This window comes from Salminus brasiliensis, chromosome 13, assembly GCF_030463535.1.
Source record: "Salminus brasiliensis chromosome 13, fSalBra1.hap2, whole genome shotgun sequence".
Taxonomy (NCBI): Eukaryota; Metazoa; Chordata; class Actinopteri; order Characiformes; family Bryconidae; genus Salminus; species Salminus brasiliensis.
In genome coordinates this window covers 23,670,300-23,695,983 of record NC_132890.1, presented here as the reverse complement: position 1 = coordinate 23,695,983, position 25,684 = coordinate 23,670,300, and the positions used below count along the sequence as shown (strand labels likewise).

Sequence of the window (25,684 nt, the reverse complement as noted above, 5' to 3'; positions counted from 1 at the left end):
GGGGGTAAATAGATACAACTGAGGTGCTGTTCTTCTATTTTGGGATGTTTTAAAATCAAATGATGAAGCTTGTACAGTTTAAAAACAAAAAAAAAAACTAAATAGTTATGGTAAAAAGTTATGGTTATGATTATTATACTAATAATACAATTGTTAATAATATAATATGCAAATACTCAGTTAAGTATAAATCCAGATTTTAATGACATAAATACATGAGAAAATAATGAGCAAATCTAACTCTGATATAAGAGTCAAGTTATAGAAGAAGCTAAAAAAAACTATTTGGGTAGCTTTTTATAAACTGCACAACTTCCAACAACTCAGTTCAGTCGGAAGTGCATGTTTAGGAACTGAACCGAAATGGGGACCTGCTCCAAATGCAGCTCCGCTGTCCGTCTGGCTGATTCGGGGTATTTTTAGGGGGGTGTGCGGGCTCTGATCGCCGCCTAGCTACAGCAATTTCCCCTGGGGAAACCACCAGCGCATTTCTGGATCCAAGCAGAGGGGGAAAATGTGAATTTGCTGCCCGGCGCCGCTCGCTTGCATGAGCGCCTGCTTCGCGACGCTGTCCCGGGGAAAGCGGACGATGGACCGGAGCTACCCAAGCCCGGGCTTCGCGGAGCCGCTGTCCGCGGCAGGCCAGAGCCCGGGCTGGGCCTACGAGCGCCCTGCCGCCGGCCTTACAACCAGGTAGGTCGGGCTGGACGGTGACTGGGGCCCCAATTAGCTACCTTCCCAAGAAAATCTCGGTGATGAAGGCCTAGCCTGTCCCGCAGTAAACACACAACACCGCGGTCTTTTAGCTCTAGTAGCTAGCATTAAAGTTATCGGCTGCAAGCTTCCCCGCGTCCCACCAGCACTCGCTTTCAGCGGGGCAGAGTAGCGCCTAATAAGTCGGCTTATTCGTCTTTAACGCCGGTGTGATTTGCACTATGCACTTCCTTAGACACTGGACTTGTGCACAATGCGGTCGTAGGTGAAGAAAACGAGCCGATTTGTAAACTACAGTGATATTCCTCACCGCGACTCGACTGCGGGCTGGTAATGTGTGCATTAGTGTAGGTATCAGTGAACTAGCTAGCTGGCCTCCATGTAAACATTGCGAAGAGCCACGTGTCTCCAGCTCATCTTAATGTTATTACTGTTCCTTACTGTTCCTTTCTCTCCCCAGTTCACATTTTCCTTTGCTCTGGAATGATGTCTGTGTTAATGTACACATCCAGACACCATTCCCTCACATTTAATGTTCTGTTCCTTTAAGAAGTGGAGGTAGGTTGGCCATCGTGGTGTAGTAGTGAGGGACAGGTGATCAACAGCCAGAACTGAGGCTTGTAGATCGATAGACAGACAGATCCATCTATAATGTGGGTGTAAATATACAAATAGTAGCTAGATCACATGGTGAACTGACCTTTGATCATTACACTGCATGTAGAGAAACTAGCCAAAACTGTACATCTCTAGACCAGTATCTCATTACATACATCTGGAGACACTCTTCCAGCTCCCAGCTAATATTCCAGGACTTTAAAGGAAAATTTCACTCCGTTTTCAAAATGTCCACATAATTCAGTGGTTACGTTGTAAACAGAGTCATTGCGACTGATTTGGTGGGAAATGCTCGGTTCTAGAGAAACCAGCAGCGTCAGGATTGTTTACTGTGGTGGTGAATGGAACCAGATATCTGTATAGCTATAGTTTAATGCCTCAGAGCTACGTCACAGAAAGCTGTTATGGCTATGAATGCACTGCCCGAAGACCTAAGACACTGTTCTGAACATTTTTAGAGATATGCACTATCGAACACTATAAAAGTATTTGCTCATATGAACTTGAGTGATATCACATTCTTAATCCATAACGTTTAATATGATGTCAGGACACCCTTTGTAGCTATGACAGCTTCAGCTCTTCTGGGAAGGCATTTCACAAGGTTTAGGAGTGTGTTTATGGAAATTGTTGACCATTTTTTCAGGTTGAGGTCAGGCCAGTCAAGTGCTTCTACACCAGACTCGCTCATCCATGTCTTTATGGACCTTGCTTTGTGCACTGGTGCGCAGTCATGTTGGAACAGGAAGGGGCAGTCCATAAAGTTGAGAGCATAAAATTGACCAAAATATCTTGATATGGTGAAGCATTAAGTGTTCCTTTCACTGGAACTAAGGGTCTGAACCCAACTCCTGAAAAACAACCCCACACCATGATCCCCCCCCCCTCCACCAAACTTTACCCTTGGCACAGTGCAGTCAGACAAGTACCGTCCTTTTGGCAACCACCAAACCCAGACTCGTCCATCAAATTGCCAGACGCAGAAGAGTGAAGACTCCTCTGCTCTAGAGTCCTCTCTACACGCTTTTCTTGAGCTGATCTGAAGGCCACAAAAAGTTTGGAGGCCTGTAGCGATTGACTCTGCAGAAAGTTGGCGACCTCTGTGCACAATTCGCCTCAGCATCCGCTGACCCCGCTCCGTCATTTTACGTGGCTCACCACTTTGTGGCTGAGTTGCTGTCGTTCCCAATCGCTTTCACTTTGTTATAATACCACTGAGAGTTGACTGTGGAATATTTAGTAGCGAGGAAATTTCACAACTGGACTTGTTGCACAGGTGGCATCCTCTGTCGGTACCACACTGGAATTCACTGAGCTCCTGAAAGCGACCCATTCTTTCACAAATGTTTGTAGAAGCAGTCTACATGCCTAGGTGTCAAGGAATTGCTGAATTCAATGAATCTTATGGAAATATGGTGAATGTAGGGCTTGAATTGTCCCAATATTATTTTTTAACCACTGAATATTCAGTGAAATTCCCCTTTAAATGTGTGATCTACGCAGCAAGGAACATTGGATGTAGGTTCCCCATCATTAGCAGTTCAAATCATTCAATCAAATCGTTGCTTTAGACAGCAATTTTTGAATGTGTGACTATCTGAAAGTGCTTATGGTAAACTGTCCCTGGTCCATTAATAAACCTACTGTATAGCTGTGTCCAGAACTGCAAACTACCACCCTAAGTACAATGGCAGAAATGGTACACCAGCATTAGCAGTGAATTCCTTTGTATAGTATGTACAGTACAGTAGTGAGTGGCTTTGGACTCGGACGGTGTTATTGGTTACTTTGGATAAAGAGGTGTAACTACTGTCAGAATAGCCCTGACTGTTAAGGTCACAGCAGATAACGGTGCTATAGAGGCACTGGATATGAAACTGTGTTGAAATGAAATGGTTGGTGTGGCGCAACAGAACACCGCTACCTGCAAGTGAACTACCACATCATGTGGGAGACCAGGGTTCGATTCCTATGCTGCGCTACACCAAGAAAAGTCCTTGGGCAAGACTCCAAACACTACATTGGTTCACCTCTGTAATATGAGTAACCTTGTAAACTGCTCTGGAAAAGAGCATCAGCTAAATACCATAAATGTGAATGTAAAATAAAACGCTTCATGTAAACAAAGTAATGCGACCTGGTCTAAAGAGAAACAATCCATTGTGGAAAAAATTATGTCTTTACAATATTAGTGACTATTAGTTATATTAGTAGTCTTTCTTTTCCAAACAGCCTGTGTGCTTCATACTTCTTGTATGTTATTATATGTAATGAGACAAGAGAAAAAAAGGAGGCGAAATCCTTCCTATCTTAAGCTTGGGAAATTATAATCTTAATCATAAAACTATTCGTCAGTTATGACTTTGTTTATTACTCAGTGACCAAATTGTGTAAAAAACTGAAATAGCTTATTAGATTATGGTGTCATTTCCGCACACATACACCAACAGGTTTGTCTTTTAGCTGTCTGTCTTTTGGCAATAATTGTAATAAGGTAGAGCTGGGCAATTAGACGATATTTTATTGAATCGTGATACATTTTTGTTATCGTGATAACAATAAGCTTTTTGAAGCATATCAAGGATACTGTTATTTCTTAATAAACACTGATCAGCTGCAGGTTTCATTACTAACTGTGTAATTATACCGGTTTAATTAGATGAAGAGCAGCAGATGTCGAGTATAAATCACTGTATTCAGTACAGGAGAGTATCTGAATAGTAGTTAATAAGAATCTGTCGCTGCTAATGTGTTTTTAGTCATGATAAATATCGTCTATCACGAAAAAACTCTTTAAATATCATGATATAGTATTTTTACCATATCGCCCAGCCCTGTAATAAGGGTTAATATATGTTATTTGTGTGCAAATGCTGCCCCACTTTAAAATACAATCAGTGCATCACTTGGCTGAGTCTCTGTAGAATGAAAATTTAAACTAGGCACAATTTTAGGCACAATTACCATCTGGTTGTCATCTGGTAATAATAGTGTATTAGCTTGTATAAAAAAAAGTGTTAATGTGTTATAATAATACTGGTCCAATTCTCATTGAGAAGTGATCATTACAAACCACAGAGAAATGTTTGTGCTTTGAGAGACTGGTACAGCTAGCCAAAATAGCCCTAGTCCTACCTGGACAACCCTAAACACCTCTTTGTCTCCTGTTGCCATGTTGTTACACAGTCCGGTGGCCTGCTGTCAGCGCTTATGGAATGTGTGAAATCCCCTTCGTCGTGAATGCGCCTCCACATCTCAGCACCACACACAGAGCAAGGCTCTCAGTGTTCTCTTTCTAATATTTGATATTAGAAATATACAGTCATATTTGTAATGTTGTATGTGGACACACATTAATTAGCTTAATAGTAGCCCCTTTCTTTTCATTTAAATAGGCCAGAAAGTCTAAAGCTTTAAACATGGGTACCTAGGGGTCTTATGTGATGCCCCCTCAGTGCACCCGTATAGCTTAATTTTATCCAACATATATTGTCGCTGCCGCGGCACCCTGACTGATGAACAGCTACTGATTCTATATAACAATATAGTAATAATAATATATGAATAAGCCATCAAATGAAAAGGAATAATTAATATAAAATACTGTGATATACCATGAAACTGACAAAATCCAGCAAAAAATAATGTGATGCACATTTACGGTCATGCTTCCCAGCCCGAGTTAGAGAAGATCGTTTTGGTGCATGCTGCCGTAAAACATTACTGGTGTCTTGGTTAAACAACTCACCACTATTGCAAATAGAAAACCTGGCAAAATAAGCTACAGGAAAGAAGCTGCTGTTTGTTTATGATTTTGATCTGGCATCTTAACCCTCTGGAGTCTATGAATGCGCCAGTGTGTCAAATTTGATGTTTCTCAATGTTTCTATTTATATATTTGTAACAGTGTAAACATATGATTTCTGAATCTGTAGATCCTGTCCTTTCGATCACATGTACATGAGTTACAAGGCTATAAAGAGGAGTCGAGACTAATTTAACCCCTTAAAATGCCGGCGAGCCAAAAGTGTTAATACAAACGTCTATTACCGTAGAATAGCCCCACCAGTTTGTACAGAAGTCCCTGTAGTTACTGCGTAATACGCCGTTCTGTGTTAGGGGGTTCAGAAGATTTGCAAAAATCTAGACAAATGGCCTGAGGATTTATTAGGTTGTTCCCTAAAACACTTTATTTTCCTTCTCCTGCTTAGAGGAACCCATGGCTGCTGAGTCAGAGACCCTGTTTACACCTGGTCACTTAATCTGACCAGGTATTTCACAGTATTTGGATTGGATCCTGATAAGATTTTAACCTTTGGTTAGTCAGACGAAAATCTGGTCGCTTTGTGGGAGGGAATATACAAATTCTCAAACTAATTACGGGCGTTTCGTTTGCACTGGGAGGATGTACTGCTGTGTACAGCGTTTACACTGCTATAACGTGGCTGAAATGCATCTCGGACCACCTCCTGAAGTGCTTTTAGTGCTCCGATTTGCATCTGGTTTACATGCGTCTTGGGTGCGTTTACACTTACCATTATCCAGATATAATCCTGATACTCAAGGTGCATTATTAGTAATGGAGTATTAATAAAGCTTTGAAATTTGCATCACCTGACCTTACCTAACGGTGATTGCGAACAAATCATAGCCCTAACAAACTAATTGAGGCCTGAGACTATGGTAAACATACAGGAGAGTTTTCGGGGTGCCTAAACATTTGCATTTTGCTCACTAATCTTGCTTAAATTATAAACCTTTAACTTTGGGCCTTTTGAAGATCAGATTCTTCTTTGGTAAAGTTTGAATGTGCATTGTTTAAGTTCACATTATTGGTTTTAGGCAGTCGTTTGCATTTCTAATGTAATTAACAATGTTCTTATGTCTTGTATCTTCTTTTGCTGCTAGCTCCAGTTATGGTGCTACACACATGGAGACGGAGCTTCTCCATCGACAGACCTATGCCTCTACTCATACGCTCCCTACCTACACCACCTCCCACCATCCTACAGGTGAGGACACTGATGGGACCTTTTTAAATCTAACCAAACATCTAATTAAGATAAAGCCCACTTTATAGCCTTTGCACAGCAGTGCAGGGGATTTCAACCTCCACATTTAACCCTAGCAGACACACACATACTCACACACACAGAGAATAGAGAATAGGGCAGTGACAGCACACACCCAGAGCTGTGGGTAACCATCTCAGCACTTAGGGAGCAGTTCAGTGTTCAGGGGTACCTCTGCCACGGATGCCGGTTTCAGGGATCAAAAAGGTAAAGGTGCATGTGTTTGTCACTGTACTGTGAAATGTGTCCTCTGCATTTAACCCATCTGTGGGAGTGAACACACACACTAGTGAACTAGGGGCAGTGAGTAGACACACACCCAGAGAGGTGGGCAGCCAACTCCAACGCTCGGGGAGCAGAGAGGGTAAAGGGCTCAACAGTGGCAGCTTGCCGAGCCCGGGAATCAAACCCACAACCTTGTTATTGATAGCCCGGCGCTCTAACCGCTGAGTCACCACTGCCACCAAACCAGCGACCTTCCCAAGCCCGCTTCTCTAAGCTTTATGTCCAGTGCATACTAGCTGAATTTGCATCCATTTTTGACGATAAATCTAGTTTCAAATGCAGCAAGAGCACTTATACAAAAAGCAGCCAATCAGAGCATGAGAAAACCCTCTAAAAACCCTTGCCACGAGCAACCAGGCAATGACAAATGCCGAAAGGGTTAAACAGGGTATTTGGAAGCTAAGTGAATATTGACTGAAGCTGCTGCTTAGCTCCACTGGGATCAGGTTTGAAGCCTTTGAGTGAATGTTCATGGCATATTTCCTCAGTGCTGCTCAGGAGCAGTGAGTGTATCCTGGAAACAGAGGGGGCTATAGGACTGGAAAGAGCACACCCTTATTTGAAAATGGCACATTTCTTCTTTTAAAAAAAAATTGTGCAGTATTTTTTCCCTTTTAAAAGCACTGCAGATTTCTCAGCTTAAGTTTAGCAATTCTCGCATTAATTTGCATGAAATAGTGGGGTTTTCTAATCAGGTGCTCTTTTCAGGTGAAAGATTGTGTGTTCAGTGAGCCTCCTCTGCAGTGACTTGTGTAGTGTACGCAATGTTCACAAAACGGCAGGTTAGAGGTGATTAATGTTGTGTAATGCGAGATAAACTGGGAATCTGAGATTTCGAAAGTTGTGTAGTGTCCATTTGTTTACATTGCTCTCTGCTTTCGGTCAGGTTTATCTGGCGTCTTCGATACAAGCAGCACCTCTGAATCATCTGTCATGAATTTCCTCTCCTCCATTGAATCCCGAGGCCTTCAGGCTGGACCTGCAGCCACGTCTCTCCTCCCTCAGTTCAGGACGCCCCCTTGGCAGACTGGTAAGAAGGGACACCATCTTTATCTGTTTGATAGAATAAGAGCCTCTTATTTGATCCTCCTTTCTGAATAAGTCATATTTCTTTACTACATTTCTAAATATAATACATTTCTAAATATAAATTTGACTGTTCTGACCCTCTGCAAACCTGCTGCATAGCCAAACACCAGCTTCTGGCAGTTCCTGAGGACTAATGTTCTCAGGTTTGCGATCTGCAACCACCTTCTTTAAATCCCACCAGAGATTTACTGTTGGGTTCAAGTCAGCCGACTGTGACATCCACTCCAGAGTCTTCCAGGACTTCTTCTGAAACCAAGCCTTGGTGGACTTTGAGATCATTGTCCTGATAGAAGATCCAGCAACAGCCAAGTTTTAGTTCCTCACAGAAGGCCTGATGTTTTCTCCTAGGATTTCCTGATATTGGATTGAATCCATCTTGCCCTTCACACGCTGCAGATTTCCATCACCTAGAGCGTCACCAGGCCATTGCCATGCGTCACTGTAGGCAGAGTGTTCTTTTCAGCATGGGCTTCATTATTCCTTTTCCAGGCATATCTCTGATTCACAGGCCCAAAAACTTCCAGTTTTGTTTCATCGCTCCACAGAACAGAGTCCCAAAACATCTGTGGAGCGATGAAACAAAACTGGAAGTTTTCAGGCCTGTGAATCAGAGAAACAAAACATGGAACATTTCAGGTATGTTTGAATCAGCGGTATGTCTGGAGGAGGAAGAATGAAGCATACGCTAAAAAAGAACACGTAGAAGTGCTGGAATATTCTGGAGTAATGGTCACAGTCGTTTGACGTGAACCCAGTAGAAAATATTTTGTGGGATTTGAAGAAGGCGTAAACCCAAGAACTTAGGTGAACTGGAGGACATTGCCCATGAGGATAGGGCTCAGATTCCTCAGGATCGCTGCCAGAAGCTGGTGTCTGGCTATGCATCATGTCTGCAGCAGGTCATAACAGCTAAAGGGTCTTGTTTTGTTTGATTGCTTTTTTTTTTGTTGCAAACAGCTAAAGGTTTGTTTATTTGGCTAATTCATAATGTTAATTGTGTGCTATTTTATTGGTCCATTTAATGTTCACACAAAGCAAAGGGCTGCTGGTGTTTTCAAATGACAAAATCTGTACAAATTGAAACAATGGGAATATGCTTAAAAGTAAGGTGCTAAAAAGGGTTGTTTTGTAATGTGAAGAGACAATTTTGGGTCCCTAATGAACCCATCAGTGGGTTCATTTTAAAGAACCATCATTTCAGTTTCATTAATTTGGTGCAGAACCTTTGAAGAACCTTAGGGTTCTTCACACACACAAGTCCCTTTTCAAACAGTTCATTAGAGAGCGGTTCTATTGCTGGTGTCGAAGAACCCTTCGTGGCACCACTTAAGGAGTGTATAAGGTCTTTATGTGCTGGCAACAGTGTCTAAACAAGGTGACTAGTTCTCTTGTCTCTTCTTCAGCTGCTGAAAGGTTGATCACGTCTGACATACCTGGAGGGTTTTTTCTTGTCAGGCATTCTTCTCACGTTATTATCACTTTGAGAATCTTAGTATAGTGTCGCTCTCTGTAATGAAATGAACATATATTTTTGTCATGCAAATGAGCAGCTCATTATATTTCCTTTTTTCTGTTTTGTTTTCTTACATAGGTACAAATTCTTCGACCGAACTCTTTCTCACGGGAGCCCTTCCTTCTTCTGGGACGTTCCCCACGCCTTCAGCTCTTTCATCCTTCCAGCACCCTAGCGTCTTCCCCACTAGGAATTTTGCCACAACCTCGGCACTAACTGTTCAGGATGGCACATTTAGCCCCTCGAATGGCTTGCTGTCTCCTACCGACCCTCTACTTCAGATCAAATCCCCTCAGAGTACTGTACCAACAGCTCTTGCCTTCGACCGCATAGGTGGTGCTTCGTTGGCTGCCGGCCTCCCACCACAGTCGTCCACATATCGTTCAGCCCAGGAGTCTGCGCCCCACCTCCTGCAACCTCAGTTTAGCCTGCTGCCCTCTGCCTTGGGTAACTCTCAGCAGGCTTCTTCACAGCCTTATGGAGCCCCGGTTTTCTCTGGCTCCATCGAACGAGCACTTCAACGTGAATGTAGTGTCATCAAGCACCACCAGAGGCCTTCCAGCACCCAGCCCGCCCAGGATACTTTGCCCGGCAGCATGCAGCACTCTTTGCAAGGTTACCTGCCTGACGACAGTGATGTCTCCTACCAGCAGGAACCCTCTCGACACACACCTGTGCCCAGCAGTCCCGCTGGAGATCCCAACCAGGTTGTTAATGGAAATGCTCAACAGGAGACCACCTCCTCCTCTGTCCCCTCTCCAGGGTTTTCCTCCTCATCTGGAGCGAAAGCCAAAGACGGTTCTTCCAAAATAACAGAGCGTCCCGACGAGAGCACCGTGCCACACGCTCAGGCGGCTTCCTCTGCCCAGAAGCAAGGCTCCGTTATCGCTAGCCAGTCACAATCATACACATCTGCACAGCTTCCTAGCCTGATGTCCATCACCCCTTCACAAACATACATCACCTCCCAGAGTCTGTTGAGCAATCTCAGCCAAACACAGGCCTTTTCTCCCAGTCAGCCTGAGAAACTGCCTTCTATATACAAGCCTTTGCCATCGTTTGCTAGTCAGTCAGAAAATGAGACACCCGTCAGCCAGTCTCTTATTTACTCTTCCAGTCAGCAGCAAGTCTTGTCTTCTGCAGCAAGCAGGGAAGAGTATGAGGCACAGGTGCAACTTTGCATGGGCAATCCCTCTCAGAATTATTCTTCCAGTCACTCTCAGGGTCTGTCAGGTGCCGGTTACTATGCCCAGGGGCCAGCATCTGCTAGTGCCTCCCAGAGCTACACATCAGGTCAATCTCTAACCTCTAGTCCCCCCTTCTCTTCTTCCCGTGTCCTCAGTTTACCAACAACCAACTCAACTCAAGATTACATCCCAATGCATGCTTCGGCAGGCGGCAAAACAGACGGAATGCTGTTACAGCAGTCCCAGAAATACTTGCTGTCTGTCCATTCACAAAGTTCCTCAACTGCCACTTATACCCAAACCTTACAGAATAGCCACTCCTCAGTGGAACTGAAACCAGCCTATGGCAAAAGGAAACCAGATGAGCCTGTGTTCCTTGCCTCAAAAGAGGGCTGTGGTGAGCTTCCAATTGAAGATGTGCACGCTTTACAGCAGGCATCGCTAGGGACTTCCACACAGGCTGCCACAAACAGTGATATCGGGGTACAGAACAATGTTGTGTATGTTGTGTCAAAAACAGAGGACAGGCACAACATGCAGAGTGTGATCCGAAGTAACTCTCGATCTGAGGATCAGATGGTAGGCATTACACAGATGTCCTCTGGCAAAGACGAGAGAATGAGCACTTTAGGTGAACATGCACAACTGGTAAGCAGTGGCCATACTCATATAACCTCTGGCCCAAAAAATAGCTCCACATTAATGCAGTCCTCCCATGTGGCCTTGAGTACTGACCAGCTGAAACAACACACTCTGCTTCTCAAAGCCCCCGCCGTTCAGCAAGAGAACCAGCAGACCCAGAGCAACAGAATTCAACAGACAGAGCACAGACCAGTGTCTCAAGACCAGGCGCAGTTCGTTCGGATTCCCAATGCACAGGTCTTGCTGGAGCCCACGCAGATGATCCTACTCCAGCAGCCTTTGCTCCACACAGGGCCCAATCAGTCCAAGCAAGCGGTACAAATGCAACCAGTGCCAGTCCAGTATCTGCAGATGAATAGCGAAATTGCAAATTGCGCAAGCAGCACACGCGGGAGTCAGCAGCAGAACCACCAAGCTACAGAGTCCGGGGAGCCAGTCAAGCAGCACCTGGTACCAAAAGACAGTTTTAGCAACCCGTCGAATCCACTTGACGCCAAACAGCACTTTACCTTAAACTCCATCTGCTTCCCTGAATCCATGCTAATGGCAGATGAGAGGAACATTCTGTCCAATGTGGATGACATCCTGGCAGCCACGGCCGCTGCATGTGGAGTCACACCACAGGACTTCAAATCCACATCCTCAGACGGGGACCTACAGACCATATCCAATCCCGCAGACTCCAAGTGCCACTTTCAGTTAGCTGAGAACCGACATGGAGCTAACAGTTTCTCTTCGCAGAACATGATCATTGCCAACACGCAGACCATGACCGTAACACTGAATGGTGCTCAAATGACCGCAAACATTCACAAAGACGTTGATGGGCACCAAGCGTTTACGCTAGCTAGCTCCCACCTGCATCATGACAGCTCTAAGCAAGAGATATCTGAGAAGGGCACAAACTGTCATGAGAAAAATGAGGTATTACTCAAAGGACAGTGTGTAAATCCCAGCAATGATTCTTCCCTGAATTCCAGTGGTGGCGGTGTCAACGTAACCACCCACAACCACTCAGACTTTCACCTGGCTGGCCAGGAGTATAACCCATCTGGGCTTTTGAAAACAGACAATCTGTTGAAAAACAAGAATCTCCCCAAGGGAATAAAGAACATCAAAATGGAGGATGGACTGATGGAGTGCTCTTCTGATGGTCTTCCTAAAAAGAAAGTCAAACCCAAGGCTTCTTCAAAGCAAGCTGGGGAAGATGAAAATGGTCAGCCAAAATCTCAGAAAAGAAGTAATCAAGCAAAGCGGCAGAACTCCCGAGGGAGTGAGACTGGTTCGTCCTCCACGTCGGAGGGATATGATAGCTACCAGCAGCAGGAAAGGATGCGTCAAAAAATAAGAGAAGTAGAAGAGAAACAGCCCGAAGTCAAAACTGGGTTCATTGGGTCTTTTTTGGACTTCCTCAAATCTGGGCCCAAGCAACACTTCTCCTCTCCACCCATACGGTCGCCAAATCGCACGAGAAAGCCCTCGGCCTCCAAGAGACTTTCGAATCCATTGTGTGTGCCTCCTAAACTCCTGCCCCAGTCCACGCAGTTGGTATCACCAGACATCCATACAGTGAGTTCTACTAAAAGACTGGACGAGGACCTTCAGAAGAACCTGGAAACGCTTCCGTCTTTCTCCTCTGATGAGGACGAATCGGTTGGCAAAAACCAAGACCTTCAGAAGAGCATAAGTTCTGCTCTGTCCTCTTTAGATGAACTTTCAGACAGGAAACAGAAGACAGGTATGTAAATCTCCTTGCTGATTCCTTCTGCAGTTAAAAAGTAGGGTATCTGCTGATGCCGGTATGATTCTGATATTCCGATATCATCTTGCAACTCTTATCAGAAGTATGAAGAACGTATATATGGATCTTTTCTTTTCGCCTCAGTTCGGATTAGAGGCGATATTTATGCACATACATTCTTGGCACTAATGCATGTTATGGTGTCCTTTCCCCAGACAGCGCAGATTCAGGTGAAGCGACCAAGCAGGAGCAGCCATCGAGCACTCAGTCTACGGACGCCAAGCCAGAGGAGCAGCAAAAGCCAGTGCTAAAGGAAGTGTCTGCTGAGGAATTGGTGAAGAATGTGCCTCCAGACAAACTGGCTGTACAGCTGAACACCGTAGCTATTGAAGGCCTAACAGATGAGGAACTGTCCGACAGCGAAGGGGAGGGCATGTACCGAGAACGGGATGAGTTTGTGGTGAAAAACGAGGAAATCGAAAGCCTTAAGGTATGCAACTGTCTTTTTATATTTGTCAAATAGGTGTGGATAGGCATGCTTGAGGATGCTTGAGGATTTCACTTGGCAGTCGGCCTAGGTTGGTGAAGGTTGTCTCTCGGTATGCATTTTCAGTCAGGATTGACATTGTGGCCTGTTCTGTGTTTTGCATGTAGCTCACGTTGAAAGCAGGGGTAGAGCCACCAGCCATCTGGAAGGTGCAAAAGGCCCTGCTCCAGAAGTTCATACCGGAACTGAGAGATGGAAAACGAGTGTTTTCTGCCACCAACAGCGTGAGTAAATATGAAACCTCCTCTTCGTCCACAGTGCTTTGATGTCAGCCTTTGTCTTCACAATTATTGTAGCAATAGAATAGAGCCAACAGTTACAGTTACCTTAAACTTAAAGAACCAAAGGCTAGCTTGACGTTTTCAAACCGTGCCTCTTCCCTGCAGTATCTGGGATACTTTGGAGATGCTAAGACCATGTACCGGAGGGTATACGTGAAGTTTCTTGACACTGTGAACAAGCGGGAGTACGTGCGAGTCTGCAGCAGGAAGCCAAGGTGCAAGCCCATGCATTCCATGAGGTACCGCTTCCTTTTCTTTTTTGGCTCTTCTCGCTTTTTCTTGTCTTTTCCGAATCGAAGCAGTTCAGATTTAGTGTTTGTTAGATTTGAGCAAAGTCATGCGGCATGCATTGAATCCCACACGCACTCGTGCACACAGACACTCCAACACTCCAACAACAATGTCCCCATGGCAGCACATTCCTTTCTCAGTCGGTTTGAAATCTCCCAGATCGAGTCAAGCCCACTCGTCAGCCTTCTCAAAGAGCAAAACCCAGAAGAAAAGAATCACTCCCTCTGAAATCTGAACATTTTCAACTACAGTTCCTTTAGCCCTGAAACTTTTGGCATGTCTTGTACAATGTAGAGTTTTATACTTGAGACTTTTTATATTACAAACTATTTTCATTCGTTAACATTTATCCTTTTTCACATGTGTTCAATACCTTATTCAGCTGAATATGAAAATGACAGTAACAACCAACATAAATAGTAGCCACATAAATAAGAGGTATTTTAAAAGAGCTAATAAAGCATCAGATAAAATGAAGAATGAGAGAGAGGAGGGTATTAAAAAATACCCTAAATACTCATATTTGGAGCCTTAATGAATGTTATTTGCTTCATTTGGTAGACATCCCTTAACTTTTGGATCCATAAGGGGGTCTGGTTTAATCCATTTATTAGTGATAGGCTTCAGGGCTGTTGTGAGTAATATTATTATGAGATATTTCTTAGACCTCCCCTCTGTAATACCCTCTTTTCAAGTATTACTCCCAGTATTGTCACCATAGGCTCTTGTAGGATATTCTGTTGAAAAACTTAAGAACATCATATACATCTAAGAACATCATATACATCTTTAGTTACTTGTATCGTTATACAGCTTTCTCTATCATCTACAGATAAAACAGTGAATTTGGGTGGATGATATGACGATATTTTATTGTATCATGATAAATTTTATTATTGTGATACACAATAGGCTTTTCTAGTGCCTTGACAGTGCCTAAAGAACTCTGATCAGCTCTACCTTTCTTAGCAAGCAGTGTAATTAGTCTGGTAGTGATATTATGTATTAATGCGCTGTGTTTTTGACACTGCGGGTGTGTGCTGCCTGTGATTTCATCCCGCTCCTTAACCTCTCGGTGAAAGGAACCGATGAGCACACATGGCCTCTCATGGCAGATTGCTTTAGACTCTGGCATAACCATTATATCAAAGGCATATTCAAAACCCCACAGTTTTCTCCAGTCTAATATAACTGTGTAATTTGTAGATTCACCACTTTCTTTGCCCGTTCTGTGGTGTTATTTAGAGGCTGTCAGATGAAGGCACTTCTGGCCCATAGCGCTGCACCCCCGGCCATGTCCGACTCCTCCACACTGAAACCCAGCACAAAGCAGAGCCTGTCCAAGCCCAGGCCCAAGCAGCCGAAGCCTAAGGCTGAACCTCCACCCAAGAAGAGGAAGAAATGGAAGGAGGAATTCACAACCCCTCCACTGGACTCCTCTCCAGAGGCTGGGAGTGAAGATGATGGTGAGTAGTTTTGCCAGAGCATGACGCCCCTCTTGTTCACTGTCAAATAGGGCTCTGACTGTATTTCCATTAAGTCATTCTGGCCAGAACGACCAGCTTTGAATTATTGGTCTCAACTATTTGGTCTGTGTAAGAGCCTGAAGTGACATTTTATGAAAAATAACAAAGAAAAACATGTTTTTAAGTGCTGTAGGTAAATGTCAGGTTTGATAGCATGAGTAAGGGTGTTTTTTTTTTTACTTATGGTTGGATTGCTCTGATCCGAAACAGTTACAGAGTTTGTAAGCTCGGAGCCTGGTTTGTTTTCACGCAGGGAAAAATTCAAGCTCTCCGAAATGCGTCACAATCAGTCAATGCAGGAAGAAGGCCCTGTAGAGCAGATTTCTGTGCAGTTTAACATGGAGCAACGGCAGAGCTGTAGTGATTATCTGGGCAAATACCAGGTTAACACTTGCTATGGGAGCTATACGTATACATATAATAGTTGGGTCGGATTGAGGTCAGAAGGCGTTCACACCACAAACGAACTGCTCCAGAGTTTGTTTGGGACTGGACTGAGACCTCTCAAGGGTTGTTTTAGGTTGTTTCGGTCTACATTCCTGTATTCCTGTATATATTTCTAAGTTCAGCCGTGTAACTCCTCTGCTGTGTTCTCTTTACTGACTTCCTGTTGCTGCTTCCCGCATCAAATTCAAAACCCTGACGCTGGCCTACAAAGTCATGAATGAACCAGCCCCCTGTGCTTGATGGCAATAGTCAAAAGCAGATCAGTACCAAGACAAGCATCCAGGGTTTTTTCTGGTCTGGCACCAAAGTGGTGGAACTATCTTCTCCTTGGTGTCCGAATGGCAGAGTCATTCTGTGTTTTTAAAGACTAAAGACCCACCTCTTTCGAGAGTTTTGTTCGAAGTGTGGTGTATTGTGGTCTTCATACTGACTTTTATATTCAGTAGTGTCTAAGCTTAGAGGTATCTTTTGGATCCTAGTTTGTACAAACTAGCTAAGGGTACTTTCTGAGTAAACAGTGAAGCACTTGTATAAGTCGCTCTGGCGAAGAGCGCCTGTTTAATACCTTAAATGTAAATGTTTTCAAACCCAAACAAATCACATCAAGGGTGTCTGATTTAAGTAGACTTAAAAAATGCAGCAAAAATACAGCTATTGTATGGGCATTAATCATAGATATCATGGTATTGTTTGATATGTATTGGGATCATATCATGGATATCATTGTATGTAGGTATATAGATGTACATAGTATAGTATATAAGGGTATAGGTCCACCAGTATAGACAGTGTGTCGCCCATTAGTACTTTAAAATATTTTATCATGATTTTAAGTTATTGTTGGTGTGCGACAATAAAAAATTATCCATGGTATGTTTTTTTTTGTCCATTAATTTAACAAAAATATCAAACTGACCTAAATCTGTATAGAACAAATGTAAATTGAATGAATTGCATATATAATTCTGTAATTATGACACATTTAATTTGAATGGACACTGATGAGCCATAACATTATGACATATAATATATAGAGGATGTAAATAACGTTAATTATCTCATAACAGCAGTCCATGTAAAATCTGAGATCTCTGTTAGCCAGTAACTGGACTGTCAGTTCTTTTAGTCAATGTGTTGGGTGTGGGAGAAATCAGCAGCATGGAGACCTAAGCAGCTTTGACCAGAGAGAGATCATTATGGTTAGACAACTGGGACAGAGCATCTCTAAACTGAGGACTATCATGAAGGCTATCCTGTCTGGGCTGGACCGACAGAAGGGCTGTTTTGATGCCAGATTGTCAGTATGTCAGGCAGGTCATAATGTTTTGGCTCATTGGTGTATAACACAATGACAGTAACTGTAGGCCCCTGTGACTGTATGTCTTGTAGCTTTGCCTTTACCTGTTTGCATCTCCTCTGTGCTTTTCCTTGTTTAGAATTCACACCTCCTGTCCCGTTTGCCTCACGCTTTCTGAACACCAGGACGATGAAGGAGACGTTCAGGAGTTTTGTGGAGCTGCTGATCAGTGTAGCTCTGGACGCAGATGTCATGATCGCACTCGAGAGAGAGAATGGTAAGACTGTGAGGAGCACACACTCAAACTGGGGCTTCTTTTAAAACAGTTCAGCGTTTCTCAAATATTGGTCAGTTCTGGTCAGGATTAACCTTGGCTATGTATTGGTCATGTGGTCATGTCCTAAAAGCAGTCATAGTCCTAATAACAGTAGTCTTATTCAGCAGGTACCTGTTCATGCTCTGTTTTAGAAGGTCCAAATGTTCTATATATACAGTCTGATTCCTGTTGCTTTATTACCGTGACACCGTTTACGCCCGGTCACTTCATGCATCTTGTGTATCAGGATTATATCTGGATAAGGTCAAGCCACATAAAAATGTAAGTGCAAACACTCACCTCATTTAAAACTGCTACAAATCCGATCACTCGGACCACTTCAGATGCTCTGAAACATGCATTTGAGCCACATGCTATAACAGTGTAGATACATCCGTCTCTCCAAGACGCATTCGACAACCGAAACCCCGCACAGTACAACCAAAACACCAATAATAATTTCTACACAACCACCAAATTTGCATATTCCGTCCCATACAGCGATCGAATTTCAGGCTGATTAACTGGAGACGCATTTACCTAATCACTGTAAATGCATGTGGCTAAAATCTTATCAAGATAAAATCCAGATACTAGTCACATGAAGTGACCAGATATAAAAGGGGGTCTGAGAAACCCAAGCTGAACACTGACTATCCAGGTTGGCCTCCATTTGATTCTTGATGTGATGTGTAAGAGCAAGTGCTCTTTTAAATGATAAATTTAAAATGATAAAATTTTGACACCATGCAAAGAACATCAGCGCATTAATAAACAAATAGAATTTGATTGGTTGATTGATGGATTGATTTGATAATGTCTCAGGTTCCTAAAATAAGTTCAAGGTAGAACCTTTACCTTACCATGGTTAGTTTTTTTCATTTTAAACCCGACTTTTAAATCAGACTGAATGTGTCTCAGTCAAAAAATCTAGGTTCCTCAATTGTTCTTGGCTAGTACATAGAGTTCTAGGAAAATTATTTTATTGAAATGGAATCTTTAACTTATACTGACATTTTAAAATATTTAACACTATCAGACCTAACATCACACAGTCTTAACAATAAATGTCTTTAATGTGTGTGTTCTTCCTTCTCATTAGATGAACTTCTCCTGCCACACATGAAGAGAGTGGATGGAATGATCACAGATAACCGGAGGAGACTGCTTCCGAAACTTCACATGGGTCAGGGTTTCAAGGTGAGCATCCACACCACTGTCCAATAGCGCCTAGCATGCTTATGAACCCTATCAGACCCTAACCTCAACAAGGTTCTTTATTTTGAACGTGCAGTTCTAGGAAAACTCTTCAATGGCTATAGAACCAGCGGCACTATAGGTAATGTGTGTGTGTGTGTGTGTGTGTGTGTGTGTGTCACACAGCTATAGGGGTCTAGGGTTGTGAGTTCAGTTCTCACTCTGGTAACTGTGTGTGGTGTACCCCAAGACTCTGGTACTCCGGTGTCCTCCTGCCTCCCAAAAATACACAGGCTAGGTGAATAGGCCATGAATTGGCCTACGTTGCCCCCAGGTGTGAATATGTGAAAGAATGCTTGTGTGTGGTAGCGCTAGCGCCCTGTCCAGGGGGGTATCCCTGCATTACGCCCAGGGTCATGGTGGGTTGCCTCCAGACCCACCATGATCCTGACCAGGAAAAAGCTAATAAGAAGATGGATGGATGGGTATAGAACCTTTACCTTATCCTGAGGTTCTTTAAAGTTGACCCTGTCAGACCTAATGTATTCCTGTTTTGCTTTTTATTGTTATTATCCAGTGTCGATCAAGTCTCTGTTCCTTCCTCTCGACCCGAGGGATTTTTTCCTTGCCACTGTTGCCACTAGCTTGCTCTAAAGAGGCTTGGTACAGAGGCTTGGCTCTCTGTAAAGCTGCTTTGTGACAGCATTTGTTGTAAAAAGCTCTATATAAAGAAATTTGATTCATAATTGATTTAATTATGTCTCAGATTCCTAAAATAAGTTCTAGGTAGACTCTTTATTATGTATAGAACCTTTACCTGTACCTCACTATGGTTAGGTTTTTCTGTCTTTAGTACTTCCTATCAGACAGAACGTCTCAGTCTAAAAATCTAGGTTCCTCAATTGTTCTTTGGTCAGAACAAAGGGGAGTTCCAGGGGGTAAACATGCATATAGAACCTGCACCTTATACTGAGTTTCTTAAATCCTGAACCCTACCAGACCAAATATCTCCTAGTCAAAAATATAGGTTCCTAAATTGCTCTTGGCTAATACATAGAGTCTTTAATAGGTATGGAACTTTTAACCTATACTGTAACTTATATTGAAATATTTAACACCTAGCATCACATAGTCATAACAATAAATGTGTTTAAAGGTCTAAAAGTATTTAAAAATAATTAACCTCTACTTAAAAGTATCGGTTCTATGCACATTTTTCCACATTTTTCAGTCTATGAAATTATCTATGAAATATTCAGGTTATAAGGTGGCTGCCAGTACTGATGTTTCAGCATGCTTTTGCCTATTTGTATACATATGTAAACATGGGTTTGCAGTTCACATTTGGGGTACTTTGGTACTTTGAATGGCAGTCCAGGGCAACCCTCTGTTTATTGTTTATTGTCATGTGAACGTGTTACTTCATTTGCTGTAAATTATTTGACTGAACCAAACATTCTGTATTCCTCAACCTGCAGAATGCATTAGACATCTTTCCTGAGCTGTCGGTGGTAACTGAGCTGAAAACTGATGGAGAGACCCCCACTTTTAAAGTCAGATTGAGCGGCAAGGCCTACAATAAAAAGACAATGAAGCCTTCTAAATCGCCTGTTAAGCTTCCTGTGGTGAGTTTACATCTTTGTCAGTCCAATATATATCAGGAATGTTGTTCTGTAGAACATGCATTTGACCACTAGGGGGTACACAAATCAATTGTATAAGTCACTTGTATTACTACTCTTTATCTCTCTCTCTCTCTCTCTCTCTCTCTTTGTAGGAGTACACAGTAGAGCAGCAGAAAACTCAGTGGTTCTCTCTCTATCACTCACTGCAGCACTACAAGTACCATACATATCTGATGTGTATGGAGGAGGTGAGATAGTATGAGAGTGTGTGTGTAGAACTAAGCTACAGAACCTACAAAATTTACCTTTGTAAGAGATTTTTTTTCCCTAAAATGTCTGTGGTTAGGATTAGACTTACACTATATGGACAAAGGTGTGGGGAGACATCCTAAACATCAGTCCCTTTTCCTCAGGTGTGCAGAATCAAGTACCTAGCCATGCAGTTTGCCTTTATAAACATTAGTGAAAGGAAGAGCATCCTGAATTCCAGCGTGGTACTAGAATAGGATGCCACAGTTGCAACAAGTCAGTTTGTGACATTTCTTCCCTCCTAGATATTCCACCATTAACTGTGAGTGGTGGTATTATTGATTATTGTTTAGGAACCACAGAAATTCAGCTTTGAAGTGGCAGACCACAGAAATGTACAATATGGGGTCAGCAAGTGCTGAGGAGCATAGAGCATAAAAGTCTCCCACACTCTACCCTGTTAATGAACTTTCCTCTGAATTGCTATTTTCTCAAGTTTCACTCACTCACAAGTCAGTGCACAGATCTGATTGGTTATATAGTGCCCCATGTGATATTTACAATGTATGCAATGGTCTGTGAGTTTCCTGGGCTTATAACCTGTGCCATAAACTCTATAAATGTTATGTCAGTGAAAGTAAACACTCAATGAATGAGTCAAAATAAATGAGTATCTAGTTCTCAATAGTTTATCAGTTATAGGTCCAGGTCCAGGTCCTGGCTATTAGTGACTTCTGTCCTAGAACATGTGGAACGGAATAAAAAAACAAATGTAATTTGACCAGGGGTGCCCAAACTTTTGCCTTGCACTGCAGAGGTTTCTCAGTGAGGGTATTTTGTTTTGACTACTGCTGCCCGCACCACTATCATCTGTGACGCAACTGGACAGCCTGTTTTCCTCTAGCATGCACCGGAGTGCCAAGCCTAGAAGCTTCTACTTTTAATCAAAAATGTGCTACGAATGGTTCCTGGAGCGATGCAGTAGAAGAACCACGTTAGTTTCCTTGTAAAGCAGTGCTTGTAGAATAGATTGGCGAGTGTGAAGAAGCTTTATTAAAGGCCTGAAGAACCTTAATGTAATGTAAAGGTTCTTCAGAGGTTCTTTATGGACCCAGAAGTGTTCATTCTATGGCTTTACTCAAAGAACCATTGGAAGCAGCTTTGTTTGAGTTTGAGTGTGAAACACTGCCTTTATATACGCTGAATGTTTATCCAGCATTTCTGTGTCACCTTCAAACAACCTAACCAATGAGGGCTGGATTTCCAGATAATGGCCCAGTGAATAGCCTTCCTTATCAAATGTTTCCGACAAAGCTCTGGACTAGAAACTTCTTGGGAAATCCTAGCTTCAGTCTAACTTCAGAGTAAAGTCGTTTCAGTGCGTCCGTGAAAGAAGGGCTTCCAGGCACTGTTAATTCCGGCAGCTTTTTTTTCTGGGAAATACATCTGAGCTGAATAATCCAACCAAACTTTACATGTATGTGTAGTAAATGTTAAAATATGTATTCTGTAAATGAAATGTCTCACTTTTTACTGTTTAACAAATGCAAATCTTTCAACATTTAGAACACCACGTTTTTCAGTAGTCCATTAGCCTGCTTTTCTTATTTTACCCCTCTTAGCTGCCACTCCTCCTGACAAAGTTCAAACATAGGCCTGATCCGGGGTTAAGCTGAGGTACTAGATGTTGTCCTTTGAGCCGCCTGATCTTACAAGCTGTTGACTCTCAGAAACTTGTATTCTGATGCTCTTCCTGTATCAGACCTCTTCAGTTTTCTCCAGCTTCCAGGAGGCTGTTGATGGTGTAGGAAACTGTACTCTCCTCACTCTGGCTGTGCTTCTTTGTTGAGTGTCTTTTCCTAGACCTAATGATAGCAGTCTGAATGTGCGGTTTTGTGGAAGTGCTGCTGTAGAGAGTGCAGTAACTCCGTAGTCTGTTCCGCCACTGCTGTTATACAGATGAAGGGTTTGTACATTGTAAATTACTTGCATCAGTTTCATCGAAGCTTAATTTTCTACCATTGCTACAGATCAGCTGTAAGTTGTTAACCAATGACTTAACAACTAAAAGGCTAAAAAAGGCTTTTAAAACATTTTTTACAATTGACATAATGATGTTTTGTTTTCTCCTCAAAAATTGGGGGTGTTCTAAAACTTTTGACTAGTAGTGTAAACAAAGGAAATGGTGTCTGCATGGCCGTAAAGGTGTAAGATATGCGTAGACGTCTTGGTATCTAGTGGTATCTGGACATCTTCACATATTAGCAGCCGATCATTTAAAAAGTCATGTAAGTTGTGAGCCAGTGTGAGGTGCCCATGCCCATTCATATGAAATATGGTTTTAGAAAGAGTTTCCAGAGAACCTTTTCTTAATTACAGTAAATAGTTGCATAATAAGAAATTGTGTTCCTCATACATTTGTAGTTAGGAAGTCTGGTTCCTTGAACTAGTGCTTTTTTCCTTGTGTGTGTGTGTGTTCTAACCTCTGAAGAAAAAAACTAAAGTAGGGGTAAATGACGAGGCTAATAAAATTTGCAAGGCAAAGCTGTTTCTTTCTGGATATTAATGTCAATATTAGGGTAAGGTTTTCAATAACACGTATTCCTTTTTTTTACTTACATTTTTAATTCAGTTGGATTATCTGCAATATATGTGCTCTGGTCAAGGGTTGACAAGTATTTGCACATGACTATATCTCCTGATTTTGCACAATTTGTGATCTCCAGTTATACTTTTTTTTCTTTTTTTCCAATTATGCATTGCATTGTGCTGATATTTTATAATAATCAGACAAACAGAACTTTTATTAAGAAGGTCTTAACAATTTTCTCGCTTTTTGAAAATTTTCATATAACGGGCCCTATCTTACACCCTGCTCAAGGTACGTCACAATGCTCATTGCTGTCTTCCACCCCGCAAATGGTCTATTTCCATGTCTTCCGCCTGCGTTGTTTAAATAGCGACAGTGCTTGTGAATATATCTACGGCGATGGGAGTGGTGGTCTCGAAATCAGGTGTTCACTTAAATTTCTGGCGTATGGCCATCTTGGCAACGGTAAACAAAGGAGCGCCACTGGCTGAAAACAACACCGGCAAACGTCAACAGTCAGACGTTCATTGCTATCTTGGCAGTGAATTGTCAACACAGGCGCGTTCCCAACGTGTGTGCACCCCTGCTTTACACCACTGAAATAGCAAACCGCCAAAGTCAGGCCGCATCTGGCTCTTAAAGGGAACGGCAAGTTACACGCTGATTGGTTTATTGCACGTTGCGCCCAAAACACACCCATGATTATTTAAGAGACTTAGTACATGCCTTTTTGCACATTTTAAGCCATGCAAGGCGTACTTTTCCCGTTGTTACGATAGCAAGGACACACTGACACCCCAAAATAAGCTGCATGGTGCACGGTTGACAGTTTCTCTAAGGGTCGCTAAGATAGGGCCCAAAGTAATTCTGCCAGTTTTCACATTTGAGTTCCATGATGAATGGAGCAGTAGTAATTAGCCAAAATGACTTTTTACATTGACTTTCATTGCCAGGTCAGAAGGTAAAGTTGTCATTTTAAGATATTAGATATAAGAATTTTAGATATTAAAACAGAAAATTGTGGTTTTATGTGTTTAAAATGCATCTCCAAAGCTGATGATGTTGAATCAGGTGAGCCGGTGATGGAATTGAACACAGTCACTGAGGGCTGGCTGGGGGCAACCAGTAGAAACCTGAAACCAAGCTTTGTTCTTCAGACTAGCTCACAAGATCTCAACTACCTTCCTAAAAATAAGACATTCTTGTTCCTTTTGACTGTGCTAATGTAAACCTGCATCTGTTCTAATGTGATCTGAAGTTGTTCCAGTAAAAGCTGATGATATGTTATGTGTGTGGTTTTCAGATTGCACTGTTGCGCTCGCGAGGTGTGGACCTGGGACAGGAGGAAACGGTGCAGAAATGCATGGGGAACAGAGCCTGGCTTGAGGGCCTGTTTGACCGCTTTGGGGAGCTTCTAACACAGGTGCAGCAGGCCTGCCTGTAACCATGATAGCGGACTATCATCTACAGACTGATGGACGGACGGTTGGATGACTGAATTCTGGAGTCGATCGCGTCGGGCTCTTCCCGATTGTGAAGCACTAACTGACGAGGTGGAGATCCAGCACTGCGAGAGAAACCTTCAGAGTTTGTAAACGGAAGTGGCGGAGGAGCGTAGATATCTCTTCTTAGAACCACAGAGACGATGGATTGTAATTATGGTCTTTTGTATAGATCATGCTTTTGAAGTTCTTCTTCTACTTCTTTATAGTTGGCCAAGCTAGGCATAGATGGGCTTTTTCAGTACCCTAACTACGGTTGACCTTCTCCAGATGTTAATGGACCAGGACCGTTCACGTGGTACAGAGCCTTGCCTTGCCTTGGGTTTTAAAACACTATGAGAACGACACGAATGTCTGCGTGTTGGTAAAAGGGGGTGATTATTATTGTATAAATTTATATATACATAGATATATATGTAAAACATCCATTTTTTTACAATGGGACGCCAAATTTATATATAATACTGTACATTTTGTAAAGAGAGCTCTTTTGTCAAATGATTCGCTCCAGGATGAATTTGACGTAATACAGGATACTTACCTATTGTGCTTTTAAAACTCCTCTTATGACTTGGGTTATACGGTTGGAGTTGGTGCAATTCTAATACTGCTTTTGTGTGATTAAAAAAAGCATTTACTATAACTATTTTCTCGAATTAAAAAAAGACTGTTTTATACTGTTTTTCCCTCAAAACATACACTTTATCTCAATAGCTGTATTTTTCACAGAAGGAAATATGGTGGTCGTTTGTTTCACGTTTCATGCTGTTTTTCAAAAGAGAAGCCCTATAAATTTCTATGAGAAATACACATTATATACTTTACGATGTATCATTTCGTACGATCGTTTCTTTACAGTAGAAGATTACAAATTTGACAGTTTTACACAGATTGCTATGCTGATAGCATCAGATTAAGTTTTTTTTTGTTGTTTTTTTTTTGGCTTTTCAACTGT

General features: G+C 42.4%; 1 protein-coding gene across 2 annotated transcripts; it reads left to right on the top strand.

Moving 5' to 3' along the window:
- Nucleotides 1-372: 372 nt before the first annotated feature.
- qser1 (glutamine and serine rich 1) lies at nt 373-25,684 on the top strand. 2 transcript variants are annotated; one of them, XM_072694972.1, is made up of 13 exons: nt 373-693; nt 6,241-6,344; nt 7,576-7,719; nt 9,370-12,858; nt 13,077-13,351; nt 13,516-13,632; nt 13,795-13,904; nt 15,226-15,446; nt 17,390-17,527; nt 18,669-18,766; nt 20,242-20,388; nt 20,541-20,636; nt 24,531-25,684. In XM_072694972.1, the coding sequence occupies exons 1-13, from the start codon at nt 548-550 to the stop codon at nt 24,669-24,671; spliced, it is 5,226 nt and encodes a 1,741-aa protein (XP_072551073.1). In that variant the 5' UTR covers nt 373-547; the 3' UTR covers nt 24,672-25,684. The 2 variants fall into 2 exon arrangements, with proteins under 2 accessions (XP_072551073.1, XP_072551072.1); XM_072694971.1 differs by having other exon boundaries at nt 13,795-13,928.